The following is a 16722-nucleotide window of genomic DNA, read 5'->3' as shown; positions in this document are numbered from 1 at the left end:
AACAACAACAACAACATGAGTCACATGTGACTCAACGGTATATATCAACAACATAGACTTATGAGATCATCTGGGGCTGCATCTGTAATTTGAAACAAGTCAATTGGTACCCCAAGGATTTCTTGGGCCCTATTTTTTTCTTCCATTGCCTTCAATGCAGCTTCCACTTCCTCCTTTATTATCATTGACTCTTGCTTACTTCCTAATATTTTTCAGTGTCAGTCAGTTCTTTTTTTGGTACAATTATTCTGTGTATTCTATCTTCTTTTGATGCTTTCTGGGTCATTCAATACATTGCCGATAGCATCTCAATGTTGAAACTCAGGGCTTGAATTTGCTTTTCAGTTCTCTCTGCTTGAGAAATATAGAGCAAGTTCTTCCCTTTTTACTCTCCAATTTCTGCTTTCTGCATATTCCATTTTAGTACTTTGTGTTGTCCTCTCCAGTTGCCCTTTGAAATAGTCAGCTCTTTTACTTCATCATGTTTGCCCTTTGTTTTGGCTTCTCAATGCTATAGTGCAATTTTTAGAGTCTCTTCTGACATCAATTTCAGTTTTTTCCTTTCTCCTCTGTCTGTGTAATAAATTTTTACTTTCTTCATGAACGATATCTTGGAGATCATGCCACAACTCATCTAGTCTTTGATAACTGATGTTCAATGCTTCAAATCTATTCATAAGGTGATTGTGATATTCAGATAGAATAGATTCAATATCATATTTTGGTTCTTGTGAACTTATTTCCATTTTCTTTGGATTCAATCTGAACTTGCACACGAGTAATTGATGGTCTGACCCACAGTCAGCTCCAGATAAAGTTGGACTACCAATATTAAAAATTATTGTAGCCATACTTCCACAAGGACATAATGTTTATAAATTGAAAGGTCAGACAAAGAGAAGAACATCTTCAACAAGATGGATTGTCACAGTGACTTTAACAATATGTTCCAGTATATCATAATGATGAGGATGGCACAGGATCAGACAAGGTTCATAGAGTTGGTATGTGTCATGGTCCACTTAATGGTACATAACAACAAAAACCTGTAGTTTGCAACTGAAGAAACAGCATCTAAGGCTCCTATCACAATCCCTAAAAAAGGCCTGATGTAGTAACTGAGGTGACAAACCTTCTTTCCCCAGAATAAAACAGTATTCACTGACAGTGATATCCCTAGCTCCATAGCCTCTTCTGAATCCAGCTTGGATTTCTGGAAATTCCTTATAGATGTACTGCTCTAGCCATTTTAAATTATTATTCAGGAAGATTTTGCCTGAATGTGATATTAATGACATTATTCAATAAGTTCTCATTCTTTTGGATCACTTTTTGGAGGGAGTTTTAATCCAATTTAGTCATCTTTTGCTGTTATGTAATGTCGTCAGAATTGACTCATAGCTTACCTTCTACTGGATTTTCAGAGATTATAAATAGTACATGAAGAGATTATCCATCTTTTTCTTTTGGAGCAGCTAGTCATCATTTAAGAGAAGTCATTTCCTCCTAACTGAGTGGATAGCAACAAATTATGGATAAGTTTGAGAAGGATGAGAACTGTATTCACTCGGCACCTATAAATAGGCAAAGAAAGGGTTACTGAAATAGAGCAAAGGGATTGTGAATGTAATTAAAATTAGAAAAGGTATACTTTAGGAGAGCTCTAGTAACGTAGTGGTAAGGAACTGCACTGCTGTCGCAAAGGCATGAGGTTCAAATCCATCAGCTGCTCCACAGGAGAATGTTGGGACATTTGTTGCCTCTGCAAACCTACTGAAAGGTCAGGTATAAGTCATTTCCTACTCAACAGTACACAAGAACTCGAAGAACATGCTTCGGAGTTTATCTTTCTACCATACTTTTGAACTCTCCACTGGAGAAAGAACGTCTACTTCTGTAAAGATTTATATTCTTGAGCTCTCCCTATGGGACTATTCTATTCTGTCCTTTAGGGTCACTATGTGTTAAAACCAACTAGATGGCAATGAGCAAATCTACAATAAACACCCAAGAATAAAACAACAACAAAAAATAATTTGGCAAATTTTACAGAGCAAATCTACTTCAAAAATTTCTTTAAAATGGCAAAGAGGATATCATCTAGGGACTAAGATATGCCTGATTCAGGCCATAATATTTTCTTTTTTTTTCTTTTAATGATTCTAGTGTTTATTTTAATTCTTGGGGAAATTAAAAAAGACAGCTTTTTATATGCAACCCACAGACTTGGCAGAGAAGGCACGGTGACAATTTTGCAGATTTACTTACCTTTTTCTCCCAGCCTATTCAATTATAGATAAATTTGCTGTAATCTTGATGGATGGGCATGCAGAAGTTTCTAGACCTCAACTCTGTCTGAGGCACATCTAAGATTCTTTCCTGCCAGGTACTCCTGAGGTGAGGGATAATTACATGCCTTCACAAACAGGACCTTTGTGCAGTAGAGTTGGATGGGTGAGTAAGGCTTTTATACATTGGGATACATGGGAGCTGAGGGAAGGTAGTGTAGGAAAAGATGAGCATCTAGCATCCTTGTAGATGTGAAGATACAAGCCATGTCCATTTTACCCTGCGGAGCAAAGCTTGGCTGTGTACCTGACCATAATATTTTCAATCACCCTACCTACACACAAAATCTGGATAGTTAATAAGAATTCATGCTTTTGAATTATGATATTGAATTTAGCAAGTAGTTCCAGAAAAGTCAATCTCTCTTGGAAAAAGTACTACCAGAGTACTCTGTGCAAAGTTGTCATAGAACCAGACAATGTTTCTTTCAGTTGTACACAAGATCACTATGAGTGACTCTTGAATTACTGAAATCTAAACACATCTCAACCAAAACCCTACTCATGGAGACCATTCCTGAAGTTTTTGAAGCTGTAAATCTTAGTGAGAGAAGATTGTCTCATCTTTCTCCCATAGAGTGGCTGGTGAGTTTCAACTACTGACCTTTTGTTTAACCTTTAATACAGCCTACTCAGCTACTAGAGGTCTTTCCTTATTCTCCTCAAATAACATTAAAGTCTTTTGAAGTTGAAATTCACTGTGCTGTTTATTTGGTCATAAGTACATTCAATTCACTGACTCATGATGTCAAGTCAGAAATGACTCATAGCTTTCCTTCCAGTGGTTTTCGGAGGCTGTAAATTGCATGGAAGGAGACTGTCCATTTTTCTCCTTTGGAGCTGCTGATAGATTTGAACCACCAGAGAAGTGCTGCCTTTGGATTAATAGCATACCCCATACGAACTATACAACCAGAGCTCCCAAATCCATTAATGGGCACTCTCCTCCCATATAATTTATAGCCTTTGAATACCCACTGATAGGTCAGTTATGAGTCAATTTTGACTTGACAATACATAACAACAACAATAACAAAATATACTGAAAGCTAGAAGCATTCCACTAACTCATAAGTTAGTGTAAGGTTTGTAATATGTAAAGAGCATTGGAGGTACAGTGGTTGATTGCTCAGCTGCAAATCTGTTCGAACTCAACAGAAAATTTTACAGAAGGAAAGGCCTGGTAGTTTTCTAAGAAACTAGCACTTCCGTCATGTTGTTACTGTATGCTATCGAGTCAGAACCAGCTCGTAGCTAAGCCAACTCATAGAGGCTGTAAATTGCATGGGAGAATGTTGCACTTCTTTCTCTCATGAAGAAGTTGGTCAATTTGAACTGTCTTTGGTTTGGCAGTGCAACTCCCTAGCACTAGGCTATGAATCAGAATCAGTAGACATAAAAAAACTACTATGAAAAGAGATAATTGATAAAAAAACAGTAGTATTATGACTATTTTCTTCTAAATCTAAGGTCACACTTGAACTGAGACAACATTTTACCAGAATTGTGATTTCCATTTTGTACAATTATCTTCTCCAGATTTGAGGTCATATACCTTTTGGAGACATACACAGTTTGGAGAAAGTACTTTAGCTTAACTCAATTTCTTGACTTAAACTCAATACTTAGGCTCTATTCACCACTTGGTATAGTAACAAAAAGACTTGTTTTATTCAGAAATCATTTCAAATACACACATTCTGATGTTCAAGTAGAAATTTCTCAAAGATTTTTAATAAAAATACATACTTTATAATAGTAAGACCAACAAAATAAAGTTACATATTACCATTTAAATTGGGTAGTTACACAATTGTCATAAATTGTTTAATTACACAATTGTCATTTTTATATTTCTAAGTATTTATTCTCTTTCCATGAATTAAAATGATTCTTACTGAAATACTTACTGATCACTGAAACTATTCAATTCTAGGTAAGAGGTAATTAGAGAAAAGAATTAGCTAGTCCAAGGAACCAAGTATCCTCAAACTCAGTTGTTGTTGTTATGTGCCGTCGAGTCACTTGCGACTCATAGCAACCCTATGTACAACAGCCCTAAACTCTGCTCTGTCCTGTGCCAATAGCACTGTCTTTGACACACCCATCCCGATTACCCCAGTCACTGAATCAATCCACCTCACAGGGAGCCTTCCCCTCTGTGCTGTTCATCCTACCAAGCATGATGTCCCTCTCCAAGAGTCAAATAGAAATTGACAATGAATGAAAAGACCATAGTCTAATGTTTTCAGAAGTCTTACTTTTATACAAATGTACATACGAACTCTAGATTTTCATATTCTTATTTTACAATACATTATTACTAGTTTCATGACATATATGCAATGCATATTCATCAACCAAGTGAACTGACAAATACTATTAAATTGTATCATTCCTAACAACCAAAGCCACTATTACTCTCCAGTCTTCTGGTGACGCGATTGTGTAAAACATCATATTCAAGTTGATCAGATCCTTGGAAGAAATAGTAGAAGTCTAAAAATAAACACAAAATTAAATTATCCCTCTGTATTTTTGTAAAAAGAGTAAATATGTTTTTACTTATAATCTAGCATAGATGAATTGACTTTTATAACAAATTTTGGTAGAACCTGAGTTCTACCTATGACATTTAACAGCTAAACATTTCTCTTTATTTGGGAGGAAAAGGCTGGCCATTAGGATGCAAAAATTCAGAGAAGTCATACTCAGGGTTCAAGATTCAGAGGAGGGAAGGAGGAGATGCAGAGCATAGGGCAAAGAGATAAGGCTAAAGGACACTGGGGACAAGAAGAGTCTTGGTGCAATCAACAGTTTTGTTCTGGTTTACCTTGCTTGGAGTCATTTAAACACAATCCCTTAAAAAAAAAAAACAACCAACAAAACACAATCCCTTCTCTTATCCCACTCATAGTTTCAGTTCATAAAGGTCCATAAAGGATGGAAAGGATTGAAAAGAGGACAAAGAAACAAGGCTTAAAGTTTAGAAAACACTATAGATAGATTCACTTTGTAGCAGGGTGTGGTTGTAGGGAAGTCCAGAGACTGCAGATTGCTGCTACAATAATCACAATTACATTTCCTACTCTACCTCATTAAAGGCCAGACCATCTTATGAATAAGCCAATGCCTCTACTGGCCACTTCCTCATTCCTCTAGCTCACCTACTCAGAAAGAAGCACATATCTTCATAGATTTTTAATCTACTTACTTTTAGAATAGAAGACTGCATCGATTTTAGGTCCAATTCCTGGGAAGTTTTTGACTATCCATTTGGGATAGCCATAGTCCATCTTCTGTCTCCTTTCATCATACCTAAGCAAAGAAATAACAAACACGAACTTGATGAGGAAATGCATTCTACACATGAAATTTCCAATTCCAAACTCATGTTCTCTACTGGAAGTGCACCAGTCAGAAACTAATGACCTAAAATGGTTCACTGACTAGAGTCTCAAAGTCTAGAACTTTCTGATTGCTGGTTAAGTCCTCCACTACCCTACAGTGCTTAACCAATCCTGTTTTACTTGGAAACTGATAAATGACTTTGCAATAGCTTCCTGTTATTGCCTTCTCAAAACTTCCCACTGAGATAAAAATAACCATAGAAGGTAATGTAAGTATAATCAAGAGTCTAAGGTCCAGGGAGTTAGAGTCTTAAACTTTGATGGTGGAGAGAAATCATTCTAATCCTTTATCATTTCAAGATTGTCATCAGCCTCCAGTTTCTTTCTTAAATCTTTTACTGGGAAGGAATTGTTTCTTTCCTAATTTCAAAGTGACAATTGAATCCAAAGTAGAGAATAAAGAACTATTGTTGTATACTGTCAATTCAGAGCTCCATGGGAGCAGATTGCCTGTCTTGTTACCATGGAAAAGGTAGTGGATTTGAACCACATGCCTTTCTCAAAAGAACCACTATGCTGAGAGTTCCCTGTCAAAGAACTAAATTAGCAAACTGCTCCAGTCCTATTTTCTTGATCTTTGCCTAGAAGGATAAAAAAAAATAAATGTTGTCTATGAAAAGGACTTTGAATAGAAAAACAACCTCCTGGAAAATTCCATTTTTCCCTGTCTCACAAATCAATAGAATTACTGATTTAGACTTACCTCCAGTACTGATTATCTACAAAGAAGTAAGTCTTAGCTGTGATTGGGTTAAAAACAGCTGCATCAATTTGTTTCACATACATAGGAAAGCCCAGAGTATGTATGCTCTTGGGATAGTTTGGCTCTGGTCTTAACTTCTTAATTAGCCAGTATTTATCATCTGTGAATAAAAAGGGAAAGGGTGCAATGGAATTACACAGAAAATTAACGATACTGATTTGATCCAGTTCAATGTCATATTCCCCCTATAATTCTAAAAAATTTTGCTCATTTTGTTCATGTTCTTAAGAGTTAGGTCTACTTTCAATCTACTGACAAACAAATCCTTGTTTGTGTCATTGCAATTACTTATGCTAGAGGCAAAAAAAAGGTGGGGGGGGACATTTTCATTAACACAGAAACTTGAAAACTGTATCAGTTCATTGTACTTCATTCTTTTAATGCACTGTAGACTAGAAAGTCTGGGAAAACTAATGGATTAAAATATAAATTAGTGGTAGTTGTTCTTAAAAATGGCCTATCAAGGTTGCACAATACTGTGAATGTAATTAATATACTAACTAGTTCATATGCTTAAAATTTAAAATGACATATTTTATGTCACAGGCATCTTTTCACAATAAAAACATTTTAAATGGCCTCATGTTTCGTTGTTTGTTTTCCACAGATATGACCTGCTAGAGGGTCAGGTGTGAGTTGGTTATGAAGTGATGGTACTCAACAACAAAAATCTGAATTATAACCTTTTAACTCCTCCAATATGGTTCTATGTGGTCTATGAGCTATCACATTAAACTGCAAACCCAGCGAAGCCGTAAGATTAATGTTGAGATGAGTAGAAAGAAGTATTGGAGCATGGGGAATATGTCAGACCTCATGGAATTGGTTTTGTGTCATTGATGTTTTGGACAAAGACAATTCCCCCTGTGAAGTTTGTTAAGGTCAAATATGGTGCAACCCATGTGGCCCTTGCTCTTTTTACACCTACATGTTTATAAGCTCTTTTGCTTTTAGCTCAGAGCTACCATTAATAACAGTGGAACTGGTTTTGTGGCTATGTCCCCATAAAGTTGTCATGTATCGTTGAGTAGATCTTTTTCTTCTTTAAAATACCCACATTGTAATTACCTTTAAAAATAAAAACTTCACTTCTGGTTCTAATTTCATAAGCAGCATGAATGACTGTTGGCAAGGTTGGCCACAAGGAAGAAATCAAATGGACAGAGCTCCGTGATGATTTACCAAATGTCCACCAAAAGAATCTAATATAGAGAACAATTAACACATGTTAAAAATCATTGTAGACACATGAAATGCTTGAATGGGAAGGACCTGTGAAATGACTTTAATATTTCTTTTCATCATCTTCACAATCTGTTGCATATAGGCCACTTTGAAATTTCTCAGGCTATAAGTACTACAAGTTAAATTCTTAGATGGTTCTTTCTATTTAGTTCTTAGTTCTATCTAAGAACTAGATAGAACTATAATAACTAGATAGGATTATCTTGTTCTAGATAACTAATCTGAACAGGTAATCTAGTATATATGGAAATATTCAGTACATGAGAACATCTGATATAGGGAAACATGCTGGAGTCTGGTGTTTAATATTCTCTACTTCCCCTACAAATACTTGCTTCTGTCTATGTTCCAATACAGAATTTTCTACAACAGAGAAATCAAGTCTACTTAATTTCTTAGGAAACGCTTAGCATCTCTTTTTAAGCACTGCCATTGTTAACTTCTCATATGCTGTCACCTTTATTCAACTCAGATGCCCATCTCAAATGCCTTCTTCATAAATCAGTTTTCTAGTTAAAATATAAATTTAACCATGCAGCATTATTACCCCTGCTTGCAAGTTCTACCTACTTCATTTCCCACTAGTCTTGAACAACACAAAGAGCCTATACTATTGTTTAGATTTGAAAACACTCTTACCTGTCTTTAAAGTATAAGGTTCTCTTGTCAATTGTAGTGACAGCATCAAAACTCAAGTTGGGATCACACACAATGGGGTCTGTGCTGTCCGGAGGTGGTGTGGGTTGTCTCATTTCTGGGCCTCCTGAAAATACATGTCAAGTAACATTTAAAAATAGTTGCATATTAGTTCATAACGGGGGAGGGGCAAAAAGATGACCCTTTTATTAAATTATGCAACAACACAAAAGCACATAAAATTTCTATAACATTTAAAAGACTACAGTAATTGCTGTTTAGTTTGGAGTCTTTTCCCCCCGTGTAGTTTCAATTTCATGGAGAAAAACTCTATCAAATCTCTTGTTTTCCTATTCCAATTAGATAGCCTGTGCATGTTCTCCAATAGGACAATGGCATGGCATACTGGATTGAAAGAACACCAGCAGATTTGAGACCAATTTCTACTTTGGGCTTTAATATTAACTATAAAGAAATTGATAAGGGAGCTCTGGTGGCCTAGTGGCAAGAAGCTGCACTGCAATCCTGAAGGCATACAGTTCAAATCCACCAGATGCGCCACTGGAAAAGGAGGGGAAATGTCCTCCTGTGCCAGTTGGATCTGACGTGACAGTACACAACAGGACAAGATTTAAATAAAAAAATAGATTAGTTGTCCTCATCTGCAAATGAGTGTAATGTCTATGCAACTTACCTTGGAAGGTTCTCACAAGACTCAAGAGAAGATAAGTATTAGAGTTTTGTGCGAATGATGGTATGTTGTCATTGTTGTATACCATCGAGTCGCTTGCGACTCTTAACAACCCTCTGTGCAACAGCCCTAAACTCTGCTCTATCCCTTGCCAATCTCATTGTCTCGAACACGCCTATCCCCATTACCCCAATGACAGAATCAATCCATATCATGGAGGGTTTTCCTCTCCTGCACTGTCCTTCCATCCTCCCAAGCATGATGTCCCTCTCCAAGGACTGATTCCTCCTTGCAACATGTCCAAAGTATGTTAGACAAAGCCTCAAAATCCTTGCCTCCAAGGAGTAGAGTGGCTTCACCCTCTCCAGGATGAAATTGTTGGTTCTCCTAGCAGTCCATGGTATATTCAATACTCTTCTCCAGCACCACAGCTCAAAGGCATCAACTCTCCTTCGATCATCCCTAGTCATTGTCCAGCTCTCTGAAGTATAGCAAGTAATGGCAAAGACCATGGCCTGTACCAGGCGCACCTTACTTTCCAGACTGATGTCATTGCTCCTCAATACCTTGGAGAGGTCTCTGACAGCAGACTTTCCTAATGCAGTTCATCTTTTAATTTCCTGGATGCTGGTACTTAGAGTGTTGAATATAGAGCAAAGTAAACTGAATGCTGATATAAGATCACAAATGAGAATATCTTCAAAACAAAATGGTTAAGAAATGTAACTCACCATAAAGGGATTGGATACCACGTATATCATCATCTGAGAGGTGAAATTTGTTGGTGTCAACATATTTGTAAGTGGGAAACATTATGGACCTTGGATCATTGGAATGAAAAAGACCCAAGGAATGACCAAACTCATGAACAGCAACAAGAAACAAATTTGTGCCTGAAAGTGAAACCAACAAAAAGGAGAGAAAATTAGTGAAACAGTCATTGTTAGACGCCGTCAAATAAAATTCATAGCAACCCTATGAGCAACAGATCTGCGCCCTGACCTATCCTGTGCCAACCTCACAATCTCTGAAACACTTGAGTCTATTGCACTCATTTTGGCACCTGGAAAATGATAGACTGAAAAGGAACTCATCTTACTTTTTTTAACTTACTGTCTCGAACAGGGGCACTAACCCTTACAACTATTTTTCTTTCTGGTTTTTTTTTTTACAGCTATTTTTCTCAGTGACTTTTCTGTACATTACAGGCTATTTTGAAACTGGAGGTTTCTATATTCCTAATAGGGAACTCTGGTGGCTTACTGGTAAGGAATTCCACTGCCAGCCCAAACATATATGCTTTGAATCCACCAGCTGCTCCACAGGAGAAAAATGTTCAAACTCTTCCCATGTGATTTACTGTCTTGGAAAATCCTCTGTAGGATCAATTATTAGTTTGTTCTGACTCAACAGTATACAACAACACTTAATGCCAATAGCAAACTCCCTTCCAATTTTAGCAATAATCTCTAGATATTTTCAAATATCCTCTAGGCTGTGCCTGTCTAGCACTTCAAATCCACCAGATTTCTCTGCAGGAGAAAGATGACCAGTCTCTTTATCTATGATTGACAGTTTCTGAAAACACTTTGAAGGGTGTCAACTATGAGTAGGTTCCAACCTGACGGCAATGAATGCGGCATTGCATGAAGCTGAGAAAAGAAAACAAAACCTTTTATGAATTTAGCTAAAACCTGCATTTATTCTGTTCTGATAATACGTTGAATAAACCACACCCCCTTTCCTTATCTTAAATATTGGGTTTCTATCTCATGTCCAGTTTTCTCATTTGATAGTATACTCAAGGGCCCCTTTCATTGCTAAACATACCCAACACCATAGTAAAAGCTCAGAAAACTTTCAATCATCCATTTACTAAGGGCTGTGGACAAAAAAAAAAACAATAGTCCTGAAAATGTTAGGGGTCATCGAGTCAAGTATGACTCATAGTGACGCTATGAAAAATAGACCTGACCTTGCCCTATCCTGTGCCATCCTCATCAATTCTACCATACATGAGCCCATTGCTGCAGTCACTGTGTCTATCTAACTCATCAAGGGTTTTCTTCTCTTTCACTGACCCTCCATCTTTCAAGCATGATGTACCCTCCCAAGGGTATATGAAGCTGTGCCATCTTTGTCTCCAAGAAGAATTCTGCCTGCACTGTTTTCTAGACATATCTCTTTGGTTGTGGGGTTTTTTTGTGTGTGTGATCCATGAGATAATCAGCACTCTTCTCCAACACCACAACTCAAAGGCATCATTTCTCTATCATCCTTGTTCATTGTCCAACTCTCAGATGTGTAGCAAGTGAAGGAGAAGACCATGGTCTGAATCAGACACACTTAGTTGTCAAACTGACATCATTGCTCTCAGTATCAGGAATGATTTCTGATAATACATTTGCCCAAACAATTGTGTCTCCTGATCTCCTGACTTCTAGTACCAAGGATGTTGACTTCTTGATCCAAGCAAGATGAAATCACTGGCAACTTCAATCCTTTCTCCATATATCATGTTGTCTATTGGCCTAGTGGTAAGGATTATTCTCTTCTTTGTGTCGAGATGTAATCTATACCAAAGACTGTAGTCTTTGTCCTTCTGCAGCAAACATTTCAAGTCCTCTCATTAAAGCCGGAAAGATTGAGTCATCTGCACAATGTATAAGTTGTTGATGAGTTTTTCTCTGAACTTGATGCCACATTTCTATTTATAGAGTTTAGCTTCAGAAATTATTTGCTCAGGGTACAGATTTAATAGGTATAGAGAAAGGATACAGCCCTGGCACACATACCTTTCCTGATTTTAAGCCATGCAACATTCCCTTGCTCTGTTTGGGCCACAGACTCTTGGTCTAGGTACAGATTTCATATGACTACAATTAAGTGTTCTGGGATTCTCATTTTTTTTTCAATACTAGCCATAGTTTTTTGTAATTCCCATAGTGAAATGTCTTTGCATATTCAATGAAACACAGACATACATTCTTCTACTAATCTTTGTTTTTAGCCAGGATCCATCTGACATTATCAAAGATATCCCTGGTGCCATGACCTCTTCTAAAGCCTTTTTGTTAATGTACAAGTTCAAATTGAATCTGAAGAAAATTGAAACAAAATATGATCTTGAGTCTATCCCTCTTGAATTTAAAAATTATCTCAGGAACAAGTTTGAGGCCCTGAATACTAGTAATCAAAGACTAGAGAGGCTGTGGGATGACCTCAAGGGTATCATCCATAAAGAGAACAAAAGATCATTTAAAAGACAGAGCAGGAAGGGGAAACCCAAAATTGATGTCAGAAGACACTGTAAAAATTGCATTAAAGCACCAAGAGGCCAAAACAAAGAGATGCCTAAGTAAAACAGCTGAACAGAAGACTTCAAAAGCAGCTCAAGAAAAGAAAGCAAAATATTATAATAACAAAATGTGCAAAAAGCTGGAGTCAGAAAATAAAAAGGGAAGAACTCGCTTGATATTTTCCAAGGTGTCAGAACAAATTCAAGACTGGAGTTGCAATACTGAAAGATGCTATGGACAAAATCTTGAATAATCCATTAAGCATTAAGAGAATATAGAAGAAACACACAGAGTCACTGTACAAAAATTATTTGGTCAATATAAATAAGAGAAGAGATTCAGGTTGCATTGAAAGCACTTGCAAAAAAATAAGGCTCCAGGAATTGTTGGGATATCAACTGACATGTTTTAGCTGACAGCCATAATCTTAGGCTGGCTTGCCAGTCTATGGGAAGAGATTCTATTCGTTTCCATTCTCAGGAAAGCTGATTCAACAGAATATGCAAATTATTTGGTCTTGAGAATAAGCATTTTAAATTAGAATTTAAAAAAAAATTAAAGCAAAGAATTGTATAATTTAAAGCATATTGTTCATATTGTATATGAACAAGTAAAAAGTATACATTAGACTAGAAGCATGTTCTGGCCCCAGTTTTATCACAAGGAAAAGGATCTCGTATCCATGTAACACATGTTATCTAAGTGTTTTTAAAATTACAAAACAGTCTGTGGAAGCTAACCAACACAATCCTCCTTTTCCATTAGATCAAACAATTGCAAATGACTTTGAATAGCATTTGTGGAGTTGGGTAAAATTCACTTTTACATGATTCTGTAGTCATTTGATGACGGTAAATTCCTCTTGTCATCAATAATTTTATAAGACAAAGATCATGTTTCAGATTAAATTAAGTCTTTCCAATTTATTTGTTGTTGATACTGCTGTGATAAATTGCTAAGTTCCCTCAAGTTGACTAGAACTCGTAGCAACGCTGTAAATGATTACAACAGAACCTTGTCCTATCTTGCACCATTCATTCCCTTGATCTCTAGCATGGTCATGTCCAAAAATAGAATCTATTGGTGCTGGTGTTATTGTGGACCATCTAGTCAAAACTGACCTATAGCTGACCTTCCAGGGGTTTTCAGAAGCAGTACATCACATGGGAGGAGATTGTCTATCTTCTGTAGAGAAATCCATTGGATTTTTGTATCTATAAAAATGTTCCCATTCAATATGCACAATATCAGCTGGAGAGAGGGAGATACTGAGTAAAACAATATCTTATGCCTTTCTTCCTATTTACTTTATGTGTAAATGGGAATCAGATAATCTAGAATTTCAAATAGAAAAATTAGGAAGATTGTTAAAACAGTTTGAATTTTCTTATAGATATTAATCTCCTTCGACCAATACCATCCCAATTGACTCTGTAATGATTTTGCCTGTGTCACTGTAAATCTAAGAAATTGCTAGCATAATGTGACTCACAAATGCAGCATAGTCTTTCTAGTTTATGGATTGCCCTGCAAATACTGATCTCATGAATCAACTGTTACTACTGGTCAAACTAGCACATTATCACAGACATACCTTGGAACTGATCTTAAACATAAGCTGAATCTATTCATTAAAATTAATTTAAAAAGCAAACATAAATTGAGTCTAAGATTCTCCATTTACAAAGAATAAGTTGTGGCAGACATGAGATGTTATTTTATTTGATACCAAAGTTAGAAAAATTTACTCAATCCTGTAACCTTTTTTCAGAAAATAACTTCTCAGAACCAGAAGACGATTTAGAATTTGTTTTCAAAAAAATAGTTTTGCCAACCTTTGGAGGTTTTAGTCCAGATTTCATCATTATCAAAATGTGCATCTCCTCCAATACCATCTGAAGGGAAAAAAGCATGAGCTATGACTCCACCTCGACCATCAAAAGGGTAGAAGTCTCCATGAGCTTAAAAAAAATAAAAGGAAGTAACAAGAAAGTTAATACTTTATATATGGTGCTATTAATCATGTCAAACAACACAGTGCCAACAAGTTCAAGTTCTCTACCTCTGCTTGCAAAATAGATCATAATGTCAGCTTCTCCTGAGTGAATCTTTCTGAATGTCAGGGGGGTCACATCACTCCATACTTGAAAAGCTTTCTGGATAGCATAGTTAACATCCTCATGTGACAATGAAAGAATGTAATTCTGGATTCTTCATCAGCAAGAGAGGAAAATGGAAACCATGTTAGTTTTCTATCCAGCAACATTGTATTTCTCCTAGCATTATAGATCTCTTGTCATCTTTTGGGTAGGGAATTGTACTGTCAACCCAAAGATAAAGGGGGAAAGGGCTTTTAATTCATCATCGGCTTCTTCTGAGAAAGATGGACAATCTTTGTGAAAACCTGTTGGAGGGTCAACTATGAGTTAGTTTCAACTTGGTGGCAAAAAGTTGAGTCACTAGTATTACTGAATGGTAAATTATTTTATAAATCCAGAGTTCACATAAGAAAATCTTGCTTTCTTAAATATTTTTTATAAATAACTTTCTAAGTTTTTTGTTTATAAATTTTGTAGTATATTTTTAATGGAGGTTTACAGAAAGATTGGGGTTTTTCACTCATTTATTGCTGCACACTTTCTCCTCAGTTTCTCCTCTCCAGTTCATTTTAATGCAACTCTTGTTCCAGGTTGTTATCAAACATGTAATGCCCAAGCATACATTGCTTTTATTTATTTCTTTTTCTTACTTACAAATTAAATGTTGCCCTTTTGTCTCTGCTCCTGAACTTCTGCTTTTATCCATTCTAAATATTCTGCTAAGTTTTCCTTTTATATTTAGCTTTTCTTTTCTGCTATAAACTGACAGGCCATGCAATCTTTCTTGAGTGAACATTAGTAAATGAACTCACTACTAACAAATTCTATTTCACCCAGCAGCATCTCAGAAGAAACACCTCACAGTCTACTTCCAAAATATTTGTAATTGAAAATTTTATGGAGTTTTATAGAGTTATTTTGGCTCCCCCTCCCCCAGTGCTATACTTTGGGAGGGATGTTTCTTATCTATTGTCAAACATAGAGCTCTGTCTAAGATAGTTGGGATTTTTAGAAGCCACACCTTTGAAAAAGTAGAAAATTCCATGACTCCATTTTTACCTGTAGGTGATATCATGTTTCTTCCACGCTTGGTTTCTTGATGTTGTTCTATAATGATGCACATCGGGTATACCACACCTCCGAGTGTGCATGACATCGAGAGTAGATGGGTCCAATTTTCCGGTCACTTTTAGCCCCATGAATTGCTGCATTTCTTGGATTTTACTCTCCAGAACATTCTCAATGACATTCATTTTTGTCTTTGGAGTGTTCTCTACATAGAAGTCATAAAATCTTTCCAGGTATTGCTGGAAAACAAATACAGTTTGAGAAGGATGAGCAATCTCCCCTCATGCCTATCACTGCCTCAGAAAACCTGCTACAGGGTCAATTATAATTTGGTTCTGACTCAAAGGCACTCAACAACAACAACAAGCATACATTAATTTGTAGGTAGCCTTATCTACAGAAGGTCAACTTTTTTCCAATATGACTCAGATAACTGGTGTTTTGATTAGGCACTCTCAATTGAAAAAGCCAATGTGCTTGTGCCATAATGGCAGCCAGGCACCTTAATTAGTTAAACCAGGGTTTCTAATTAACTAAGCCATTGTTCAAACCTACAATTAACTTGCATTCCTTTCTTGAACATACAATTGAATATTAAAAACCCTCTCCTATGTTAGTTTTCAACTAATATTTTCAAAGTAAAAGAGTCCAGTGCACTAATTTTAAAAACACAATGTTAGTACTTACTTCTGCAAACAACAACTCATTTTCTTCCAAGCTTTTGTTGAAGAGAGGAAAAGATCCAGAAACAGTGGCTTGCAAGAGCAGAATCAATAGGACAAACTCCATTGTAAACTTTTCCTGAATGACTTAACTTGGTTTGCTTGTGTGCCAGTTCCTTAAATGCTTCTCTATTTATAACCCAGAGTAAGCACTGTGAATCCTTGAATGACTCATAGTTGCTATAATCTTTTGTTCTATTTAAAAAAAAAGTAGAAACAAGAAATGTTTTCTCTCTATCATCAACTCAGGTAAATTAGTATCTAATTTATTGTTTATTGTTTAGTATCTAATCTATCATTGATTGATCAGCTAGTTCTGGTGGCTTCTCTTTTAGTGTGGTGCCATCCAAGTCAAGTATGACTCATACTCACCAGACAGCTATTTGCTCTGCTCACCTGTGTATGGTTTTGCAGAAATAATTTTAAAGCTGGTAATATTAA

The 16722-nt window shown here is 36.3% G+C and overlaps 1 protein-coding gene across 1 annotated transcript; it reads right to left on the bottom strand.

The window, feature by feature from the left end:
• Positions 1 to 4746: 4746 nt before the first annotated feature.
• Positions 4747 to 16348, bottom strand: MMP12 (matrix metallopeptidase 12 (macrophage elastase)). The gene is made up of 10 exons (XM_006887303.1): positions 16247 to 16348; positions 15551 to 15798; positions 14455 to 14603; positions 14228 to 14353; positions 9825 to 9986; positions 8406 to 8529; positions 7590 to 7723; positions 6462 to 6621; positions 5563 to 5666; positions 4747 to 4847 (listed from the first exon to the last, which is right to left on the bottom strand). The coding sequence occupies exons 1-10, from the start codon at positions 16346 to 16348 to the stop codon at positions 4747 to 4749; spliced, it is 1410 nt and encodes a 469-aa protein (XP_006887365.1).
• Between the last annotated feature and the right edge of the window lie 374 nt (positions 16349 to 16722).

This window comes from Elephantulus edwardii, unplaced genomic scaffold (genome assembly GCF_000299155.1).
Source record: "Elephantulus edwardii isolate Elephantulus edwardi_28Jun2011 unplaced genomic scaffold, EleEdw1.0 scaffold00056, whole genome shotgun sequence".
NCBI classification, from domain to species: domain Eukaryota; kingdom Metazoa; phylum Chordata; class Mammalia; order Macroscelidea; family Macroscelididae; genus Elephantulus; species Elephantulus edwardii.
The sequence above is the reverse complement of the archived record's forward strand: the minus strand, read 5'-3'. Positions and strand labels throughout refer to the sequence as shown.